Source organism: Xiphophorus maculatus, chromosome 19 (genome assembly GCF_002775205.1).
Source record: "Xiphophorus maculatus strain JP 163 A chromosome 19, X_maculatus-5.0-male, whole genome shotgun sequence".
Taxonomy (NCBI): domain Eukaryota; kingdom Metazoa; phylum Chordata; class Actinopteri; order Cyprinodontiformes; family Poeciliidae; genus Xiphophorus; species Xiphophorus maculatus.
In genome coordinates, this window is record NC_036461.1 from 23,042,572 (window position 1) to 23,064,351 (window position 21,780).

General features: G+C 39.0%; 2 protein-coding genes across 4 annotated transcripts; both read left to right on the forward strand.

Annotated features, from left to right (window-relative positions):
• The first annotated feature begins 1,676 nt into the window (after window positions 1-1,676).
• On the forward strand, window positions 1,677-14,472 carry LOC102230747 (RING finger protein 145-like). Of its 2 annotated transcripts, none has more exons than XM_014473405.2 (11): window positions 1,677-1,944; window positions 2,151-2,432; window positions 3,288-3,396; window positions 3,820-3,911; window positions 5,051-5,292; window positions 5,981-6,156; window positions 6,263-6,403; window positions 7,779-7,961; window positions 8,078-8,225; window positions 9,403-9,759; window positions 13,449-14,472. In XM_014473405.2, the coding sequence occupies exons 2-11, from the start codon at window positions 2,264-2,266 to the stop codon at window positions 14,238-14,240; spliced, it is 2,409 nt and encodes an 802-aa protein (XP_014328891.1). In that variant the 5' UTR covers window positions 1,677-1,944; window positions 2,151-2,263; the 3' UTR covers window positions 14,241-14,472. The 2 variants fall into 2 exon arrangements, with proteins under 2 accessions (XP_014328891.1, XP_023208414.1); XM_023352646.1 differs by having other exon boundaries at window positions 8,081-8,225.
• A 682-nt stretch (window positions 14,473-15,154) lies between these two features.
• LOC102226945 (ubiquitin-conjugating enzyme E2 D2) lies at window positions 15,155-21,128 on the forward strand. 2 transcript variants are annotated; one of them, XM_023352647.1, is made up of 8 exons: window positions 15,155-15,551; window positions 16,529-16,592; window positions 17,144-17,175; window positions 17,350-17,427; window positions 17,755-17,860; window positions 18,211-18,304; window positions 18,488-18,537; window positions 20,077-21,128. In XM_023352647.1, exons 1-7 carry the CDS (start codon window positions 15,528-15,530, stop codon window positions 18,534-18,536), a joined length of 447 nt encoding a protein of 148 aa, XP_023208415.1. In that variant the 5' UTR covers window positions 15,155-15,527; the 3' UTR covers window position 18,537; window positions 20,077-21,128. The 2 variants fall into 2 exon arrangements, with proteins under 2 accessions (XP_023208415.1, XP_005811315.1); XM_005811258.2 differs by lacking the exon at window positions 18,488-18,537 and having other exon boundaries at window positions 15,158-15,551.
• Window positions 21,129-21,780: the final 652 nt, after the last annotated feature.

The following is a 21,780-nucleotide window of genomic DNA, read 5'->3' on the forward strand; positions in this document are numbered from 1 at the left end:
CGCATCGATTTCCCTGTGGCGGCTGACATTTGACATCAGTTTACGCCAGCAGATCTGTTACATATTTTGTTAGTAATCATCACTGATTTGTGTGGGTTTTTTTTTTTGTGTGTGTGTGTGTGTTAGAGCCACTCTGTCAGAGTCTGAGAAGAAGCTGACCTGTGTCAGTGTTAGAACTGACAGTTTATGTTCATGTCATCTCACCTGAACACGTTTAGATTTAGACATTTTCCATGGACACGTTCACGTTTTATCTTCTAAAGTTTCCACCTCTTCTACCTCTAACTCTGGATGCAATGTCCGTATCCGTTACGCATCGTGTCTGAACAGAACGCAGTAGCTAAATGCACACAGATTATGTTACCGTAACAAGTGTTGTCTCTTGGACAGACTCTAGGGAGTATATAAAAGCTGATATTATTATTATTATTATTATTATTATTATTCAAGGATCAGAAAGAGTTTTTTCCACCTAATCAGAGCATAGATGTTTAATGACCTGTGCTGTATGAAGAAAAGCTTCCTTCCCCTTTAGATATAAAACACACAGCTTATAAACTGATCAGGAAATGCACCAGTTCTTTTTCTTAGGCACCTCCTGTGTGACATGATACAGAACAGCTGCATTGTAAGTGCCGGGGCTCGGTGTCTTGAGCTGATCAGTAAAAAAAAAAAGTTGCATATCAACAGGATGATCTTCTGTTAGAGCACACAGTGAAAACAGTCAAAACCACATTTAATGACTCAAAGCAATCAGGCAGGCATTGGCATAGATTCTCATTTTATTTTTTTTAAGTGTCAGTAAAGAGTGCTTTGAAAAATAACCACAGAGGCATAAAGCCTGAAAAGCTACACTGTGCCACAAAGGTATTTACACCCCCTGCAGATGTTCGTTATTAAGTAAAGAACCATGATTTAATTCAGTTTCAAGGTTTTAAAAGAAAAGAAAACATAAAACTTTTGGGAAAAGAGAGTAGATATGTTTTCTTCTTCAAAAATATTAACAAGAAAAATGGTAATAAAATAATAATAATAATAATAATAATAATAATAATAATAATAATAATAATAATAATAATAATAATAATAATAATAATAATAATAATAATAAAATAAAGCATATGTTTCCTTGTACTTTTACTGACATTCTGTTGTGGAAATGCAATGCAATTTCCCGTCCATTGTCTAGTGCATCACGACAAAGATGGACTCCATTATGAGTTCTGGTCCATTTTAGGGAGGACCAAAACTAACATAATTAAAATTAAAAAGCAGAAATATTTTGTTTTGCCCTTTCCTTATACATACGTTTACATACGTCAAGAAATGTATATACAGTGATACCAGCAACCCCGTTTAAAGAAAAACTTTCAAAACCTGCATGTTATTACATCTACATTTTAATGATATTGGTTATTACGTGTAACGTGAAAGTTCAAAGGTATACATACGTCAGCAAGGTACAATATTCGTTTCTTTTTTTTATCATTATCATTATTATTATTTTTTTACATTGTCAGACATTATACAACCATTTTACACCGTAAATTTGAACAAAAACGACGGTAAAAACTGGGCATTCATGTCATTCTTCTCGACATAGCTCTTTGCCCAAAGCACACAGTTTTACTTTGAAACGTAAAATACCTCAACCTGATTGGCTCTTTTCTTCTTCTGACTTGTACACGTCGAAGTGGCCACGCAGGCGCGCCGAATCATAACACCGCATATGAAGTCACTTTACTCATCCTCATGTCGCGCGGGTCTTACCGCCTTATTTATCGGTTCCAGTGACAGGTGTGGCTACGGTGCGTGAGAGGCCGACGTTAGGGGACGAACAGCCGGGCACGGCCGTGAAAATATGGTCGCTGCGAGGGCTGACCCGCTGGAGTTAGCTTTGGCTAGCAAATGGCTGCTCGGCTGGGATGTCTGCCACTGTGAGAAGTAAGTGAACCACCGCTACTTTTAGCTGCTTTACCACAAACATCCGCTTCATCGCCTACCTTAGCCTCTCATACTGTTCAACTTTAAATAATAAAGCAAGACTCTGCCTTTGTTTTTGGGGGGGGGGTTAAAACGCAGAGTTGTAGGCTGTGGGTCCTTCCTCTTCTAGCTTAAATTCTGTTTGTTTTGTTGTTATTTGTTTTTAGATGATAAGACACGGAAAAGTATTGAAGCAGAGGGAAACCTGAGCCTCTCCCCTCCCCAAACAAGCATGTGACAAACGGGCTCCAGTGTGACCAAAGACTTGGTTGCAGCCAAAATGCCTCGACTGGATGAAGTGGCCAACATTGCCCTCAGGGTGCCCAGCATTCTGGTTCTGGACCTGCTGTATAAATGTGACGTCGAGGGTCTGACTGAAAACCTCAAGGCTAAAAACGAGGACATGCTCTTCAAATACAAATATGTCATCTGGAACATGTTCTATCTTGGTAAGTATTGCTTTATCTGTCAGTTTTAGCAAATTGTGCTGTCCGTGCGGAACGAAAGCGTCCCTGTGGCATCATGCTGCCACCACCGTGTTTCACCGTGGAGGCGGTACGCTCTTGCATGAATGCCCTTTGGCCAAAATGTTTGATTCTGAGCTCATCTGTAGAGCATCTTTTTCAACATGTGTGCTGGAAGTCAGTCATTTAAACCCAGACATGACTAGGGCTGAAACGATTAATCGTGATTAATCGATTGTTGAAATAATTGCCAACTAATTTAGTAACGGATTAATGGTTAACTGGAGTATGCAGACCTGAAAAGAGGCTGCTTGCCGAAAGAACAACATATTCAGAACAGCAATTAAGAAAAATCTGTACATAAAGTATATACATATTTTTGCTTTTGTGACGAATAAAAACAATTTAAATAAATTTGACCAAATACTCAGGAAATGCATGAAAACTAAACGGAAAACGATTTAAAAAGTTGTCTACCCTGTTACCGAAGCGCTTGGCAGATAAAAATAATTTTAGTAATCTTAGCTCACCTAAAACAGGAAAAGTTTATCCTGATAAAAATGTCACAATAAAAGGGACTGAATGCAAATTTAACTGTGAAAATAAAATGGCAAACCACATATTTCCTTCCGTTTCACATTTACGCGTTACGTGTCTGCATACAGTCCTAGCAAGCTGTGATGTTTGAGGTTGTAACGTAGCAAAATATTTTGAGGTGTTGGGGATGTGGGTCCTTTTTTTTTGTTTTGGAGGTGCTGTACCTGAAGGTTTCAGCTTCTCTCTGCTCGGTTTTAGTGGGTCTATTGAAACTTGACTTCTGTGCCCGTCTTTCTCCTCCAGCTCACCTGACAAACTTGGTGGTGTTAATCCTGCCGCTGAGACACATTGTTACGCTCTACCTTCATATCCTCGTTGCCCTCCTTCTGTACATGGGGCATCAGATTTCCAAGTGAGTTTTTACATCCTACTTTCTCTAAAACGTCAGGATATCAGGAACCACTCTCATTACCAAAAAAAGTTTATTTGTACAGTTTTTCACCATAAACCTCTTCAGACTGTAGATAAAGTATTCTCCCTAAAGTGAATAAGGTCATACTCTGAGTTAGCCAAAATTTTGTTTAGCTAATTGTGGCTATGCTACACTATGTATTATCTTAATCGCTCTGCTTCACATTTTGACTTTAGTATGAATACAGAGTCAGTCCAGAAGTAGAAAAAAAAAAGTTTTATGAAGGTGTTGAAGCAGACGTTGATGTAGCATTAGGTTGGGCATCACTCGTTTGCTAGCTAAGCTTTTAGTTAACACCAGTGGGATATCCTGTAATAGGATCGTGCTATTTCTTCATCTCTTTGTTTCCTGTTTCTTTTCCAGGGATTATGTTCGAGAAGAGGTGCAGCTGGGATATGAAGGAGCGGTCTATCTCAATTCTTTGGCCTTTAATAGATTCGTCTCTGCCATGACTAGTGAGTATTTGAGCCAAGTTGACTCTAAATGGTTCTACATGCTTCCTTTTGTTTCGGTTGGTTAGGCTTTTCCCCCATAGAACCTCCTAAGCCCAGCGGTAGGAGTGCTAAAACGTCTTATTTTTGTAGTAAGACCCGTTTTTTTTTAATATGACTGCTTTTAAAATATTTATGTTAGAAATTAAAAAATTCCAAGACAATTTGAAGAACTGCTAATAAAAGCTGCTGTTACTAACCGCAGTTAATTCCTTCAAAAAAGTCTTTTCTCACACAGACTCCTGTTGCTTTTTACCGCAGCAGGAGCCACGTTCTGGGGCTGAAGCGACTAATCGGATAAATCGTGAAGAATTGATTATTGAAATTGTCGTCAACTAATTTAGTAACTGATTAATTGCTGCTGAAAGAATATCAACAGACAATAGTCAACAGATTAGCAATACACTATATTGACAAGTCCAGCAGAAAGGCCTGAGGTTTTCACACCTTGATGTTGGACGTAATTTCTTTAGCTGCAAATGATCAAGAAAACTCTAGAGGAAGGCTATGTTATTAATTTGAAAAAAAAAAGTTTTATTCAATCTCTAATATTATATATATAAAAAGACTTAGGCGGTTAAATGAAATATCTGCAGAGTGTAGCAATTTTTTCCCGATTAATCGTCAGAATGATTGATTAGTAAAATAATCGCTAGGCGCAGCCCTGTTTTCAACTTACTCTTGTTTTTGTGTGTAATGAATCTAGGAAATAATTCTCCAATGTTATGTAAAAATATATTATATAAAAAAAAACTTAAATGGTTAAATTAAATATCTGCAGAATGTGTTGATTTTTTTTCTTCCTCCGTTTAATCGTCAGAATGATTGATTAATAAAATAATTGCTAAGCGCAAAACTTTTTTTTTTAATGTCCTTCAGGTCTTATGATAAACTTAATTTTGTTTTTATTTTTATTTCTTTAAGAGGGAGTTCATGCGTTTGTCTGAAAAGGGCGATTGGAGCAGATTTTCCCCAGTAGTTGAAATGTTAAGACGGAAGAACCGAGGGGGAAACGGTTTTACTACAGCTACTTAAAAAAGACAAAACAAGAACAACATAAACCAAAATAAGTAGTTTGATCTTTCTATTTCTCCAAACTACAGGTCAGATCATCCTCAGCACGCTCTGTGCCTTCCTGATGAAGACCAGAAAGGTGTGGCTATTCTCCACTCACATGCTCCCCCTGCTGGCCCGACTCTTCGCCGTCCCTAATGCCGCGCTGCTGACCGTCAACACTTTCTCCGTGGGCCTGACGGTGGCAGGGATCGGCCTGTTTCTCCTCGCCAACCTGTTTGTGCCATATCGCCTGGCGAGGGCCGCCTACTCAGAGCTGCTTCACCTGGAGGTATTCCTTCCCCGAAGCCGTAGAGACGCAAAAACCTCGGCCCGAATGCTTATTTTCCGTCTTTTTATATGCAATACCTTCCCAAACTAAAACACCGGTTGTTCTTTCAGACTTTTTCTTTTGTTTTATAACATTTTTTTATGTATTGATTCACCACTTAGTTCATACAAGACAAGCATTACTGACTAACAAACAGAGGTATGGTTTTCCATTGATTAAATAATTACACAATTTGACAAGACGAAAATAAATTGACGCCATGGAAACATGTCAATTCCAAAAAAAAAAAATGTTTTTCGCTATCAAGTTTTTTTTTTGTTTTTATTTTTGGCTTTCTCAAAATTGGTTTATTTTTGCGAAACTGCAGTGAAAACACTTTTTTCACGTCACGCGAGTCACATGATCCACAGCCAGACGTTGCAGCCTGCGGAGACTACCAGCAAAAAGAAAACAGGAAGCAGCCGAAGTGTCATGTTTTTTAACAACTTATGACATGACACGTGATTTTTATCCATGTCTTCTTTAATGGAAACACCACAATTGTAAAATGTATTTATTTTTCTTGACATTAGAAGAACATCGACAAAGTTTTGGGCACGTTTCCAATGGAAACACAGCTACTTGAAAGCTTTCCAGGTATCTTTTCATGCTCTTCCCTGTCATCACCCGGGGGCCTCCTGTCTCCTAGGTGATGGAGCTGTACAGACTCCTGGCGTTGGGGATCTCTCTGTGGAACCAGTTCGCTGTTCCTGCCCTCTTCAGTGTCTTCTGGTTCGTTCTGTTAGCCGTCCAGCTGGGCTCGGACGTCATGTCCTCCAGCGCCTTCGCGACTTATCAGGGAATCATGTTCTTTTTGCTCACCAGGTGCGTTTATTCCTGGATTTTTGCATTTACACTACTCTCTTTTTTTGTGTGTGTATTTTCTCCTGAATTTATAGTCATTTTGTTGTGTGTTTGCTGAACCACGCAGCGTGTCAGAATGCTGCGCCACGCCGTACTCTCTGTTGGGCCTCACCTTCGTGGTGTCCTATCTGGCTCTGGGACTTCTCAACCTGTGCAAGTTTTACCTGGGAGGTTACGCTGCGGTGCAGAACGAGAACGTCATGCACAGGTGAGACGCTGTCCACCGACTTCCTGATTGTTGTCGCTTTCTGTTCACATCAAGCGACAGTTTGAATTATTTGAAACGTCACGAACGCTGGACCGTGTGTCAAGTGGTAGCGTTTATTTCACCAGGCGTTTTAAGACCTGATTCAGTTACAGACACAGGAACTTGTGATTGTTTTTGTCATTTTTTTTTTTTTTGCAGTAGAACTCACTAACTTTGTGTTGCTACTTCAGAAGTATTTGCAGGGAATTTTGCAACATGTTTTCCTTATTAAACCCCTTTGAAAAAAATCTACATATTGAAGAAAAAAATAAGGCTGAGGCAGCAGTACAGTAGAATTAAGAGATACCGCCACCTGCAGGTGGGAGCTAGCAGTCGGTAAACGCAATGTTTTTTTCCAATTTTTGCTGGTAAATCTGCAATACACCCGCAGTTATGCGATGCTGTGATAAAAATCCGCGAATTTCTTGATTTTGGGTGACAATTTTTTCAGTTGTGGAATTGTGAAAAACTGGAGGGACTGATTAGGCTGTTATTAAAATCCATCCAGAGTCATCAGACCGAATTCTTTAACTCAATATGCAAATAAACGTAAAACAAATAAAATAAATCCCATTGGGGAACAAATTGTGTCCTTTGCCAGTAAAGGGCAGTAAACGTTGAGCAGTCAGATCAGACAGCATGGAAAACATCCCAACATGTTGGCTCTGTTACCTGCAGTTGAATCACGTTTTTTTTTTCTTCTCACTGCCTAAAGTTGAATTTTAACAAAGTTTTCTTGTTTTAGTTTAGTTAGAATTACCAAAATTATTTGTATTTGCTAGATGCCAGAAAACCTGGTGAGACCTTTTTTTTTTTTGTAACTTTCCTCGAATTGAAAAGTTTACATACATTTGGTCAATATTAGGGATAATTGTTGTTTTACAGTGTATGACTTGTGTCAAACCCTTTGGGTTTCTGTCCCGTATAGACACCAAATGTACATAACCTTTTGAATTTGAGGAAATCTGCAAAAAAAAAAAATCTACTTCTCGCCAAGTTTTTTGGCATTTACCAAACAGAAATAATTTTGGTATGTCTAACAAGGCTAAAACCAGAAAAGTTTGATCTGATTGATCTTCAAACAGTGAGGAAAAATTGTTTGCTGACGTTTTTTATTTTAGTATTTTTTGACTGTATCCTCAGGTCAAATATGAATCACTTACAAAACGCCCCGCGACCTCATTTAATTTGGACCTTTGTTCCAGAACGTCTTGTGCAAAACTCTGTCCACCTATGAAGATTTCTTCACAAAATTTGTTTCTCAATTAAAAAAAAAATTTAAATTAAATTAAACCAAAAATATTTCCTTAACTTCTCCTTGTGCTCGTTTCGCCAGAGGCGTGACAGAGGGAGTCACTCTGCTGCTGCTCGCCCTGCAGACAGGCCTGCTGGACATGCAGGCGCTGCAGCGCACCTTCCTCCTCAGCATCATCCTCTTCATTGTGCTGACTTCAACCCTGCAGTCCATGATAGAAATAACAGATCCCATCATTCTCGCCCTGGGCGCGTCACGCAACAGGTACCAACCGCTCAGCGAATTTCACATCTTCGCAAGCGAGTCAGAGCTGAGAAAAAGTTGTAAAATATATATATATAATGTTTTTTCCCCTTTCTGCTGTTGTTATTTGGTTTTAGAAGTTTGTGGAAGCACTTCCGTGGCCTCAGCATGTGTCTGCTTCTGCTGGTTTTCCCGGTGTTCATGGCTTATAAAATCTCCCAGTTTTTCCACATGGACTTCTGGCTCCTCATACTGGTTTCCAGCTGCATGCTAACCTCCCTCCAGGTCTGTTTGTTGTCATGTCATATAAAAATAATTGAGACACGTTGCTTTAAATCATGTGTATTATTATTATTATTATTTTATTAGGATGACATTTCTTGAAACATGGTCCCTCTGCAGTACGTAGGATAATAACATCTTTCTTTAATTTTGGCGCCATGTATTTTCTTTTAAAGTTACATAATTTGACATTCCTGCACAAATTTTACTTACTAAGATAAAGTTGGCATGGAGGCTGGATGCAAACTCTGTTAGTCCATGGATAGGTTAATGTTTCCCTCTTGTCTTGTTTGTTTTTGTTTTGTTTGGCAGCAGCCCAACATCAGTAACTTGAACCCCTGCTGGACGTATCTCCATATTTTTCCGTTTTTGGGTTCATGGTTACAGCTCACAGTTGTCTAGCTCAGTAGTTATATTCAGTTCCATGCACTTTGATCATTTGATAAAATGATCAAAGTGGTATTTTAAAGACACTTGCTGTTACGCCATGAGTCACTTCAAGCTAATCAGACAGCAGCTGCACTCAAATACTCTCACCTACATTTGGCTCAGACACTGGGAGAAAAATGTGCAGTTTGTTATCGTGGCTAAACGTAGCAAGGGACGTTTAACGGTTGATTTAATTATGAATCTGACTCTCAGATACCAGCGTCTGGCTAAACTGACAGAACAGTGAAAAAAGAAAGTTGGTTAAAGAACGCATTTTCTTGCTCAAGAAAATTTAAGTTCACAAACAACAGCACTGACTTTTGGTTTTCTGACTAAGTCAGAACCCAGAAAATAAACAACTGTGCCACTTTGAGTTATAAGAGTAATATTTAATTTTAAAAAATGCTTGAAATGCCAGAGTCTGACTCTTCTTAAACCCTTGTGAACCTGGAATAAACCGAGTGGAATGGGATTTGGATAGACAGTACTAAAAGCCCTTCCTAGATTGGGTTGTGGTACCAATATTTATAAGCGCATTCTTGTTTGACTGCCGTCTGTTGCTAATGAGAAAATATACACTTTTACACACACAAACATTCACACATCTGATGCATGCTTCTCCTTCCTGCAGACTTTGAAAGTACATCAAATATTTAAAATGGAAAAAAAAACCAAAAGGAGTAAAAAAACGCTGACTCTCCCGTGTATTAATAGTTCTCGATAAACAATGACGACGACGATTCTTGTCCAGGTCACCGGCACCATGCTGATCTACTGCCTCTTCATGGTGGAGCTGTTCCGCAGCGACCCGATCGAGAGCCTGGACGAGGTCATCTACTGGGTGAACGCCATCAGCAGGGTGCTGGAGTTCCTGGTGGCGCTGTGCGTGGTGGCCTACGGCACCTGGGAGTCGCTGTTCGGCGAGTGGAGCTGGATGGGCGCCTCCGTCATCATCATCCACTCATACTTCAACGTGTGGCTCCGAGCCCAGTCCGGCTGGAAGAGCTTCCTGCTCCGGCGGGAAGCGGCGAAGAAGATCAACTCTCTGCCCAGAGCCACGGCGGAGCAGCTGGACCAGCACAACGACGTCTGCTCCATCTGCTTCCAGGTGTGTCGCTCGTTCCACAAGGGGTGATCGCTGCAGTGCCGATAAAAATAATAACATGTACTGTTATATGCTGTGATGTCAGTTAGCCGTGGAGCCTTATTTTAATGATCATAGCTTGTGATAGCGGAGCGATAAAAAAGTAAATTGGAGGCATCAGTAGTTGGTGCAGCAAAACATCTTCTTTCTTGTATATTTAATTTGTTTTTGGCTTTGAAAGAAAAAACTTAAAAGGTCTTAAATTCATTAATGAAACTGTAAGTCGGCCTTAAATACATTGATCTCAGGTCTTACGTTTTGTCTTGGTTATGTAGGTTTCTTTCTCTTTTGGGGCTTTCGTATCAGGCAAAAGTTTGAGTTATATCATCAAATCTGTGTCTCGAGGCGGTTAGGGCTGTCGGTAACAAGTTGCTAAAAATTGCTAGCTTTATGAGTATAAACTCACATGCAGTTGGCTGGACAACATTCACAAAAAAATAAAACTAAAAAAATCACAAAATAGCTAGCTAACCAAAAGACCACAGGAAATTTGCACTTAGTCCCCTGAAAAAAAAGAAAAGTGCATTTCTTTTGTACATTTCTGTCATGACATACAGTACAGACCAAAAGTTTGGACACACCTTCTAATTCAATGGGTTTTCTTTATTTTCATGACTATTCATAAGGCAAGAAATCCCACTTATTAACCTGACAGGGCAGGTTGACCTATGAAGTGAAAACCATTTCAGGTGACGACCTCTTGAAGTTCATCAAGAAAATGCAGAGTGTGTGCAAAGCAGTAATCACAGCAAAAGGTTGCTACTTTGAAGAAACTAGAATATAAGGGATATTTTCAGTTGTTTTACACTTTTTTGTTTAGTGCATATTTCCACATGTGTTATTCATAGTTTTGATGCCTTCAGTGTGAATCTAAAATGTCAATAGTCATGAAAATAAAGGAAACTCATTGAATTAAAAGGTGTGTCCAAACTTTTGGTCTGTACTGTAGATCTTAAATGGTCTTAAAAAGTCTTAAATTTGAGTTGGTGAAACTTGCAGAAACCCTACCAATGGTATGATTTTATGGCCGTTCTAAAGAGCGTAAAACCATCATAAGACACCAACAAATACAAGAAACACAGTTTTCTCTGAATCTCTCTGCAGTGATTTCTCACATAACAAACTGGCTTACCATGTCGCCTTTAAAAGACTGAAATTTTCACTGGGAAAATAAGAGCACGCTCATCATGTAATGCAATCTTATTGCTTCCCAGCAGTTGTGTTATCTACAGAAAAGTCACCTGATAAAGGACTTCTGTAGTAATGTATGAGATATTGTGCTTGAGAAAACATTCATCCAATGAAAAAAATATAAATACAATTCTGATGCCTACACATGATTTCTAAATTCTGGGCCAGTCAGAGATTGCCAAAGTACTTATAGTGCTTTTAAAAGCGCAGTGTTATCCCAAGGTGCTTTACAAATAATTATTGAAACATTACAAGCAAGATACAACAATGACACAGTGTATTATAAGCCTGGCGGGCCTCCAGGCTTTACTTGTTCCCCCACCAGACTTAGCATTGCTTATTTATTTATTTTTTTTTAAAAATGTTTCCATTTTTTAAGACTTTATAGTGTATGGTGTTCATCTGTTAAATCTTCCAATCTTCTAATAAAACATAATTATCAAGTGATATTTTCACATTTCCTGTCAATTTCAAACATTTTTGTACTATATATAAATATTTATTAAGTTCTCAAAATACAGCATACATAAATCATACACAAGAGTATAAAGCATATATATATTTAACAAAATTGCTGTATAAGAAAAATATACTCTTACCAATATGACAATAAAAAGAAAACTGTACAATAACTAAAAATAAAATAAAATGAAAACAAGTCAGGCACACTGAGAGGCTGAGCGAGCGTTGGGGTCAGTCTTACAATGAGAAAGATGGTCCAAAACCAGCTGCCAGATACTACAGAACTTATTAGTGGAGCCCACAGCATCATACCGCAATTTCTCCAAGTGAAGAATCTCAGTAAAATCAGTTAACCACATTTTAAACTGAGGAACCTTGTCAGTTTTCCACAATCTTATTATTCCTTTCTTAGCTATTACCATTCCATACACCACAGTCGTTTGCATAGACATGCTGCGGTTCCTTCAAAAGATATTTAACTCAACAACACGACGGGCCGCTGGATGAATGACTGCCCCAGCAACCAACCACTGGGCTTAGCAAGTTTTCTGGGGGAGACCTTGCATATTGTTCTAACACTATGTAATTTAGGTACAATTAATTTACTGAGTGTAAAAATCTATACCAGATTTATTATTTTCTGACCAACTCATAACCAGTTAAGTCAGCAGTCAATTTCTTAGTTTATCTCCAAAACTAATATACTCGTTCAGTACTGATTTTTTTTATTTTTTATCTATTTACCAGTTTAATGCAATTTTGGAGATTTTAAACTGAGTTAAAATTGGCCACTTACGTTTTCACAAAACTGCTGCACTGGTTGGACTGGGCGAAAGCAATGTTTAAAAAAAAATAAAAAAATAAAAATCCCAAGCGGACAAAGTATTTAAAACGTCTATAAATTGTGTCTACGGGAGCGCAGTGCAAACGTTCTGGTCCGTTCTGGCTTCAGGTCCGCTCGGTAAACAAACGACAGCAGTACGAAACGCGTCACGCTGTGTGGGGCTTTTGAGACGTGCTCTTCCTGTTTTTCCAGCTTGACTCCACCTTCTTTAGTTCACGCTGTTGTTGTGTTTATTTGCAGCACTGTAAATACAGATGGAAATCTAAATGTATCATATGAATCGGGGAAAAGATGACAAAAAAAAAAAAGCTCATTTAAGATTAGAGCAATTCCTAGTTCTGGGAATTCTGAATCGATTAAAAAAAAATACTCAAAAAATTGATTTTAAAATGAGTTTAAGCTGTTCGTTTTTGACGCTCGTATTTGCGAATGTACTGCATGTCTTTCTGTATATATTTTGAATAATTCTTTGATTTTTCAGAAAAAGCCAGGCGGCTAAGCTAGCCTAACAACCGTTAGGTTAGCAAAAAGAGGTTTTTGTTTAAATATAAATTGATGGAACGTTACAGAATTGCTTTAAATAATAAATGTTTTGTTTGTTTACCGCGTCTTTTCCTCTTGTCATAGAATTGAAACAAAATTTCCAGACCGTTTGAATAGAAAAACTGGTTCTTGAATTAAAAATTGTTTTTGAATCAAATAGTTTCTGAATTAAATCGTGACCCTAAAAATCTGAGTCGAATCGCCAGACACTGAAAGATTTGCATCTTTATTCAAAATATAAAATAGAGTGCGAGTTTACTCTACTGTAAATTAGCAAAGAGGCAACGGATTTGATTACCTAAAGTGTGTTCAATGATGGCAACAAAATTATTAGAGAAATGTTATTGACAGTTCATGAGAGCAAGCTGGCTCACATGTTGTAAAATAAAAAATAAATAAAAATAAAGTTATGGAACACCCTGTTTTGGAAAAACAGAGTCTTTAGTCAGAAGCTACTTCAAATTGCAGATTGCTACAGGTGCCAGCATGTACCACCATCTACACCAACTCTGAAGAATTCGAATGAATATAGGTTGCAACATTTAATTTCCCTTTGGAAATCAATAAAGTATTTTAAAATTTCTTTTAAAACCAGATTCGTCTTTCTCTACAGGAAATGAGCTCTGCGGTCATCACGTACTGCGGGCATTTTTTCCACGGCAACTGTCTCCGCAAGTGGCTGTACGTGCAGGAAACGTGTCCCATGTGCCACCAGACGGTCCGACCGACACCGGAGGGTCAGAGCCCAGCTCCGGGGGACGACGGCCCGGCCCACCGGGGGGACCTGGGGCCGGAGCTGGTCGCACAAGAAGGAGAGCAGGACCTGGAAAAGCCGAGCGACGAGGGAAACCCGGGTCTCGCCCGGCAACAGCCGGAGAAGGAGAGCGAGAGCGAAAGCGAGAGCGAAGACCGGCCGTCTGAGCCTGATAGCGTAGTTGTCCGAGATCTCGCGTTTGGGTCCGACAGTGAACTGGACGTTAGGTTTAGTTCCCAGAACCGACTGGGAAGAACTTCTGAGAACTGTTGCAACCCGTTTGAGGTGAACGGCACAGACTCATCTCCTCGGACAGACCTTGGAGCCGTGAGCGAGACCCAAACGGCCTCCGAGTTAACAGGACTCCACGGTTTTGCGTTCCATCCCAATCATGACAGGACATCTAAATCGAGCCACAGCCTTCATTCACACGAGGGAAACGTTAGTGATGAAAATCAGAAGCTCGTCTCAGGTGGCGCGAGTCCTGTTGGCGCCCAAACATCTCTCGAATCATGTGATCAAAACTCTGCCGACTCCGTGAACAGTCGTCACGGTTTCAGCACGCATTCAAATGTGATCCTCCAGGCGCCGTCCTCGGGCACCACAGATTCCCAGGCGACGGCGGCCGACTGCGCTCCATCTGTGCCTTGATGGGTTTGAAATCCAATTTTCCTTATTGGACTTGATCATCAAACACATCTGCCTTCTCTATGTGAATCAATTATATAAAACGACTCAAATATCTCTTGTATGGAATGTTCTTCGCACTAGCAAAAAATACAAGTATTGGACCTATTTGTGTAGACTTACCATACAATTGTAAAGCAGGAAATCATTAGAATAACTGTCAGGAGCTATAAAAAAAATCATCTTGAAATAATATTTTGTCTTTACTATTCATTCCACTTTTATCACTGAGTGTTAATTGGTCTATTTTTGAGTTAGTCTAAACATTTGAGTTTGTAAACTGCACTTCAGTTTACAAACTCACTTTGACAGACTTTTTTTTTTCTAAAATGTGAACTATTTAGAACAAGTACATCTCAATAAATTAAAATGTGATTAAAAATGATAACAGTATTTAATTCAAAAAGTAAAACTCAACAGATACATGAAACAGTCATTAGTTTTATGTCTCAACCTCCAGGAGCAATGAATTTTAATGAGGGGTTTTATGTGATAGTTACCAAACAGCGGTGGAAAGGAGAATGTGACGTGACGAATATTTTTTTCCTTAAATAAAAATATGTGTTGGACTTTTTAGACCCTAATCACTGCAACTGACTGAAACGTTGTCCCTCTGCTATAGTCAAACACTTTTACTACAACTTTTGTGCGTTTCTTTTTTCTTACAAATAGCGACTCACAAAACCCAAACACGAAGCATCACATGTCAAATTAATATTTTTGGTGTGTTTATAAAGGATCAGATTTTACGACTCGTCTGACTCGTTTGGTCTTACTGTAGGCTTGCGCCCAATTTGCCATCATATCCGCTGCGTCACGCGCGGTTAGGACCGCCTTCCGTCGTCATAAAGCTTCACATATATGTAGACAGCCGCTAGTTACCTAACAGCGTCGACCGAAACCAAAACGAGAGGAGCGCAGTCGTCTTAACGATTCTTTTTTTTTTTTAATCGACACAGGCACTTATTTAGTTTCAAACGTGGATACCAAGAGTCTTGTATAAGTAACTGCCGCTGTGCGAAAACGAACAGTTTATCAGAAGAGAGCGTAACATCTGGTGTTTGAACTCCGCGCATACGTAGTTTTAGCACGCTAGCTAGCCAGCTAACTGCGCTAGCCGAAGAAGAAAGGCCGCCGAGTTGACCCAGCGTCAGTTACTCCAACTGAACGAATCGCCCTGGCAGATTACAGCTGACGTTCAGTAGCTGGACCGCAAAACCTTCGCTCAAAAGACGAGAACACCGAGAAAGGATGGCTCTGAAAAGGATTCACAAGGTAAGACGCCGTCGTTAAAATGTTAGCAAGTCGCGTTAGCCGGGCTAGCCACCCACAATGCAGCCGTATCCTGTGAAACCAGGCGGTGATGCGTGTTCGAGGAAGCGTCAACTTCACAATTCCTTCACGTACGCCACTTTGATGAATTTCGAGTTTAGTTTGCGTTGTTTCTTATAAACTTCCTTCTTGCCGGCTAAGCACTGACGCACGTCGGTTGAGGTTTATTCGCTAAACACCAGGCGGCTAGTTGGCTATTGTTAGCAGTTTCAGTTACAGGCTAACTTTGTTCATCGAGACGGGTTGACAACAAGATGTCGCATAGTTGTCACGGTTCTTCATACCTTCACACACAACGCGCGGTTTCGGGCCCTCCGGTCGCCCAGAGCTCGTGCTGAACTACGGCAGTCGCCAACATTTCCAGTCGGGACTCCATGACTCATTTTCTTTTCTTTTCCTTTTTTTTTTCTCTTTTACTTTCTGAATCCGTCTTTGTACTCTACGCCGGCTAAAATTACGGATTTCCTGGGAGTTTGCTCATACTCATTTACCTATATTTACATTTACATCGAGCTGTTAAATGGACACTCGCACTAAAAGTGTTGACAGGTCGGCTTAATTTCTTCACTCTAGAATATTCCTTCAAGGAAATCCCTCAACTTGTTTGTGAAATGGTGTCTGAAGGCCGGGGTGGGGCAATGCTTCCACCTCACTCTAAAATAGCTGTATACCCATAAATAACAGGGTAGCTTTTACATAGGGTGAATTTTCCAGTTTAGGGTGTAAGATGATGGTAGGTGGTCCACAGATGCAACTGGAGAATAGAAAGGGGGTCAACAGTGTCGGTGGATGTTGGGGAAGGGAAATTTTGACACTAGGGATTTTAAAAGCTCAATTCCTTACACTGCTTTTAAATGATATTGACCCATCACTGTCGGCTAATTAGTTGTTTTAACTAATTTTTTTTATTATTATTATAGGAACTTAATGACCTGGCTCGTGACCCTCCAGCACAGTGCTCAGCTGGCCCAGTGGGTGATGACAGTAAGTTTCTTTTATTTTTTTTACGTTTCATTTCAGCCACATTGTTTTTCAAAAGAACCTATTAATTTACTAATGTAATATAATTTGTAAAGATGTACAGATCTGGCTTATCCTGACCTGCCAGTTTAAGTTTTGATCTTTGTTGTTGCTGCTCCTCTGCTGTATTTATTTGTTTTTAAGTGCTGTAGGTTCTTTTGATTTTTGTTTTGAATTTGAAAGAAAATGGAGGGGAAAAAACTCCAAATCAAAGTGGATCAGAAAACATGGCTATGGGAATATGTAATAATTGACTAAAATGCCCAAATTGTCCTATGTCAAATTTAAAAATGGAGGGGAAAAAAATCATCATTTGGATCGGTGGGTGAAAACAAAATGTGCAAATTCTAGTCTCCTATGTATAAAATACATTTTATAGAGTTGCCCAGCGAGAGGGAACACAAAACATTTGCTGCCGGGAAGCTATGAGAAATCTCTGGCTGATTACTTCCCGTCAGATCACATACCTGTGACCTTTCACCATTTTCTAACGTTTTGCTTTCTGTTCTCCGCAGTGTTTCACTGGCAGGCCACAATCATGGGACCAGTAAGTATTTTATGACATAATAGTTGCGCACCAACATAAACCGGAATGGCGTTCTTGGCTGCCTTTCAATGCGTCCGTAAGATAAAGGTCAAAATTTGACTTGAAAATGTTAAGAGAGCTGCGTTCAGGAAGTGTTGAATCCTTTCTAAAGCAGAAACTGTGTCCATGTTTCAGAGCGACAGTCCATATCAGGGAGGAGTTTTCTTCTTGACAATTCATTTTCCAACAGACTACCCCTTCAAACCACCCAAGGTAAGCAGACACACTCAATAAAACAACACTAGAACACATGGTCGCGGTGAAAAAATATATATATATGTTTTGGGGGGGTAAAGTTACTGTCCCTTTTTTTTTTTTCTTAATCAACCCATCAAACACAGCTCTTGTAAATCAAACTGGTTTTTGGAACCCATTTGTTTGTTTGGAAACTTGTGACGCACTACCTGTCATTCCAGAAGCAGGCAGTCACCGCTCTGGAAGAAGGAATTTAAAATATGTACCCAACGTGTGCAGCTTTGCCTTATCTAACGTATATGTTCTGTTTTTTTTGTTTGTTTTTTTCCCCCTCTTTCCCTTCAGGTTGCATTCACAACAAGAATTTACCACCCAAATATTAACAGTAACGGCAGTATCTGTCTGGATATTCTCAGATCACAGTGGTCTCCAGCACTTACTATTTCTAAAGGTATGAATATTCATGTGACTCAAGTGGTGAGATTTGGGTTTAGTTCTTTTTTTTTTATATATATACACACATGTATTAAGTCTTAATCTTGTCTAAATAAATTGTCTTATGTGGTCAAGTTAAATGACAATGCTAGATACAAAAGACACTGACAGAAATGCTGAATGGCTTTGTACTTTATCAACACCAGAGGACCCTAAAACATTTCACATTGGTCATTCACTCACACACTGATGGTGGCAAGCTACTGGACTGCAGCCACAGTGATGGCAGCATTTAAGTCAAAAATATAGAAAATAACATTTAATATCTAGAATGGCTTATTTGTAAAGCTTTTCTTTTTCTTTCAGTTCTTCTCTCCATTTGCTCACTCCTATGTGACCCAAACCCCGACGACCCACTAGTGCCAGAGATTGCACGAATCTACAAAACAGATAGTCAGAAGTAAGTACCCATGTTGAATAAACATGAAAATGAGCCAGTTGTGCATCTGGTTAACAGTCATTTCAACCATATATATTTATGGTGTGTTGGAAACTATATTTGACTTTTTATATATCTATATTTATATAGTTATAACTTTAAAATGGCTGGGATCTGTTATGTAACCTGGTTTCACTTTGTTAGGTACAATAAACTAGCTCAGGAGTGGACAACAAAATATGCCATGCTTTAGGGTAAGGTGAAGGGCTGGAGCTGCATCTTGGCTGCTGCTATGAGACTGGATGTGCTGCCATGCTCTGACCTCACTGGCCTAACCAGAGGCTTGTGTCTGTGTTTATAAAAGGGGAAAATTTGATTAGTCAAATTGTCTCATAAGATTTACAGGAACCCATTTATTGATCTCAAGGTTTTGATTTATGCTTAAAAACTTTACCTGTTTTTATTTTGACACTGAGACACAAGATCATTCTGTGCAAAATGAAATTCAGATTTTTCTTTTCTTTTGGTAGAGATGCACTAGTGCTGGACAATAAAATAACTTATATATTGCTATGGATACATGGTCAATCTCAATAGATAATACGTCTGATGGAATATTCAATAATTTCACCAAACTCCGATCCTGAACGGCAGATCCAGATCAGAGGAAAGACTTTAGCCATTGGTGATTGGTGTCAACTAACTCACTCTTTTGTTACCTAGCAACAACATGCTGAGTAATTTGCGCAGCAGTAGTAGTTTAAGTTTCCTCTCAGAACCACTTTAAAAAAAAAATCATGGAGTGAAAACTGGCTAAAAGAGGAAATGTTATGCCACCATTTCATACGTTTGGAAGAAAAAACCTAATCAGTAATAATCAACTGATATGAAACGCTTGTGTCATGATACGTTTTTCAGCCATATTGTCCAGCCCAAAGATGCACCAATCAGATTTTTTTGGCCAGGTTTTGCTGATACTAATATTGGCTGATTTTTTTTTTTTATTATTTTGATCTCATCTGTAATACAAGAAAGGCATTCAAACTTGTTTATAGCTTTTAGTTTATGGATTAGCACAGTTAGCCTTCCTGTCTGAATGCAGTTGGTTTGAAACTCATTTGGAAGCAAAGACGAGAGATTAACCAACATCTGAACGGTCTTTGGCATCTACTAATAATGACTGACTCAGCCAAAAGCAGTGTATATATATTTTTTTCGTATTAAGATTTCCAAAAGGCATCCAGCATGTTGTAACTCAGACATGTTGGACATTAAGAAGGATAAATCTGATAGCAGAAAACTGTCTTCTTTATTTAATGTCACCCAAACTAAAGTGTCTTGCGTATCAGTGTTGCCTGGTAGCAATTGCTTAGGGTGCATTCAATGATCAGGAAAAAAGATCCAATTTTTGAGTTTCCAGACAGGCGGCAGCTGAATCGTTTGCATCTCTGTTTATCTGTGAAACATACAAAAAAAATACCAACATCCTTTTCCATATATGGATGAAAAGTGTACTAAAATTGTCTTCCATCACAAGGATTTGTGTTTTAACAAATTGGAACAGGGTATGTGTGCATGTGAAAGATTACTAACTTGAGCATGAACATAATTTCTCTCTAAACCCCCCCATTTATGTAAATGGAGACAATCCCTGACGTTTGAGTGAATAGTGTAGGACATGTTTTTGACCTGAAGGTGCATGTGTTTAAAGAAGTCTAAAGCTACACGGCAACCTCGCCGCTGAATCTGAAATATTTGGTATTAATGATTAACGACTGTCTTTCTCCTCACAGATACATAAAAATGGCGAAAGAATGGACACAGAAGTACGCAATGTGATGACATCGTTTGAAGAGCAGGTGGAAATCGTTGCTGGTTCAAACTTAAAATTACGGGATTCAGTTTTTTTTCTTTTTCACTGTATTTTTGGTTAATCAATGCATTTGACCTCCCCTCTTTTTTTTTTCTTTTCAATTTTCTTTTTTTTTTTTCTCCCCCCCCCCCCCCCCCCCCCCACCTGCACGCTCATAAGAAGATAGTGTTTTCTCTGTAGGTCATGCCAGTTTCTGTCAAATTGTGACTCCTTTTTGAGTTGAACAGAAGGAAAAAAAAAAACCCCGAAATCATAGCTCCTAACACCAGAGTGAGAGCGCTCGACACATTGTAATCATTTCCACACTTCAAAACTCGGACGCAGCTGTTCTCCTGAAACCTGCTGAAAAATCAATCCCACGATGCTCTCTCCAATTCGTCATCCGGCTGGATTTTTGACTCTGATCGCTGCATTTCTCTTTGAGCTCGCGGTTTCTTGAAAACGTTTCTTCCCTATTTGGTATAATTCTGCAATTTATCAGGTAGCAGAATTTTGAGCGCGAGGAAACTGGTTGCATCTCATGAACTGAGGTGACGTCAGTATGTTTCTCTGATCAATAGTGTAGGAATCTATCTGATAAGTGTATCTTATTCCACTGTCAAAGTGTGTACAGAGAAGCAGAGCAGCATATATCAATGTTAAGGAAACGAATATAAGAAGTTCAATGTTGTATTTTATGCATGTTAATAAAGGTAGGCTATTATATCTGATGTTTCTGCAAATTAAGTGAATTGTAAGGTTGAACAGTTGGGGGGGAGGGGATTGGTTCTTCACAAATGCTTTTCATTTCTTTTTTTTCTGTTATTTAGAAGCCAGTAGATGAGCATTTTTCTTTTCTCTCCATTTTTATGCCCACTCAAACACTGTCTTCTTGTAGCCCTGAAATGTTGATGCAAAGCTAAAGGGTTGATGATCAACTCGTAGCTCTGTTTCTTTTTAGTTTTCCCTTCAATAAAGTTTCTCCAAACTATATTCTTTTGATGTTGTTTTTCATCAATGAGAAACGACAAAAAAAAAATGTAATCTTTGCTCAGTTTGACGCTGTGGGTAAAAATCTGTGGAACTAACTGCAATAAAGTGGTTTGATTACAAATAGGGTTGAATACATTGTGATCAGTCTTTGAATGATTACATAGAAAACACTCAAAGAAATTTGGAATGGAAACATATTTTTGCATCTAGTGCTGAAGGTACCCATTTCATTGGGTTGGAAAAAAATTATTTAATATATTAAACTGAAAAAATGTAGCCTTGAAACACGCCTGTTGTAGACAGTTTTTGCCTTTCAATTGGTCACCATGACTTGTCTGAAAATACTGGCTTCTGATTGGTCGATCTGTACAATAGTCTGCCAAGCTTTTAGCCCCGCCCACTGAGAAAAATGTCCGGCGGCAAAAGAAATTTAACTGAAATGGCTAATTTTTAAAGTCCTTGCTTACAATTTTTTCCGCCTCCTGTTTCTAATTTTAAATGGCAAATGTAATTGTTGCTGTGGGGATTATAAAATTGGTTTTGCACCAGTTTCACTCAACCTACGTAGTGTTTTTCTTATTGGCAAAATGTTAGTTTAAAAAAAAAAAGTGCGACATTGGTATTAAAACAAAACAATACCAATGTGACGGCC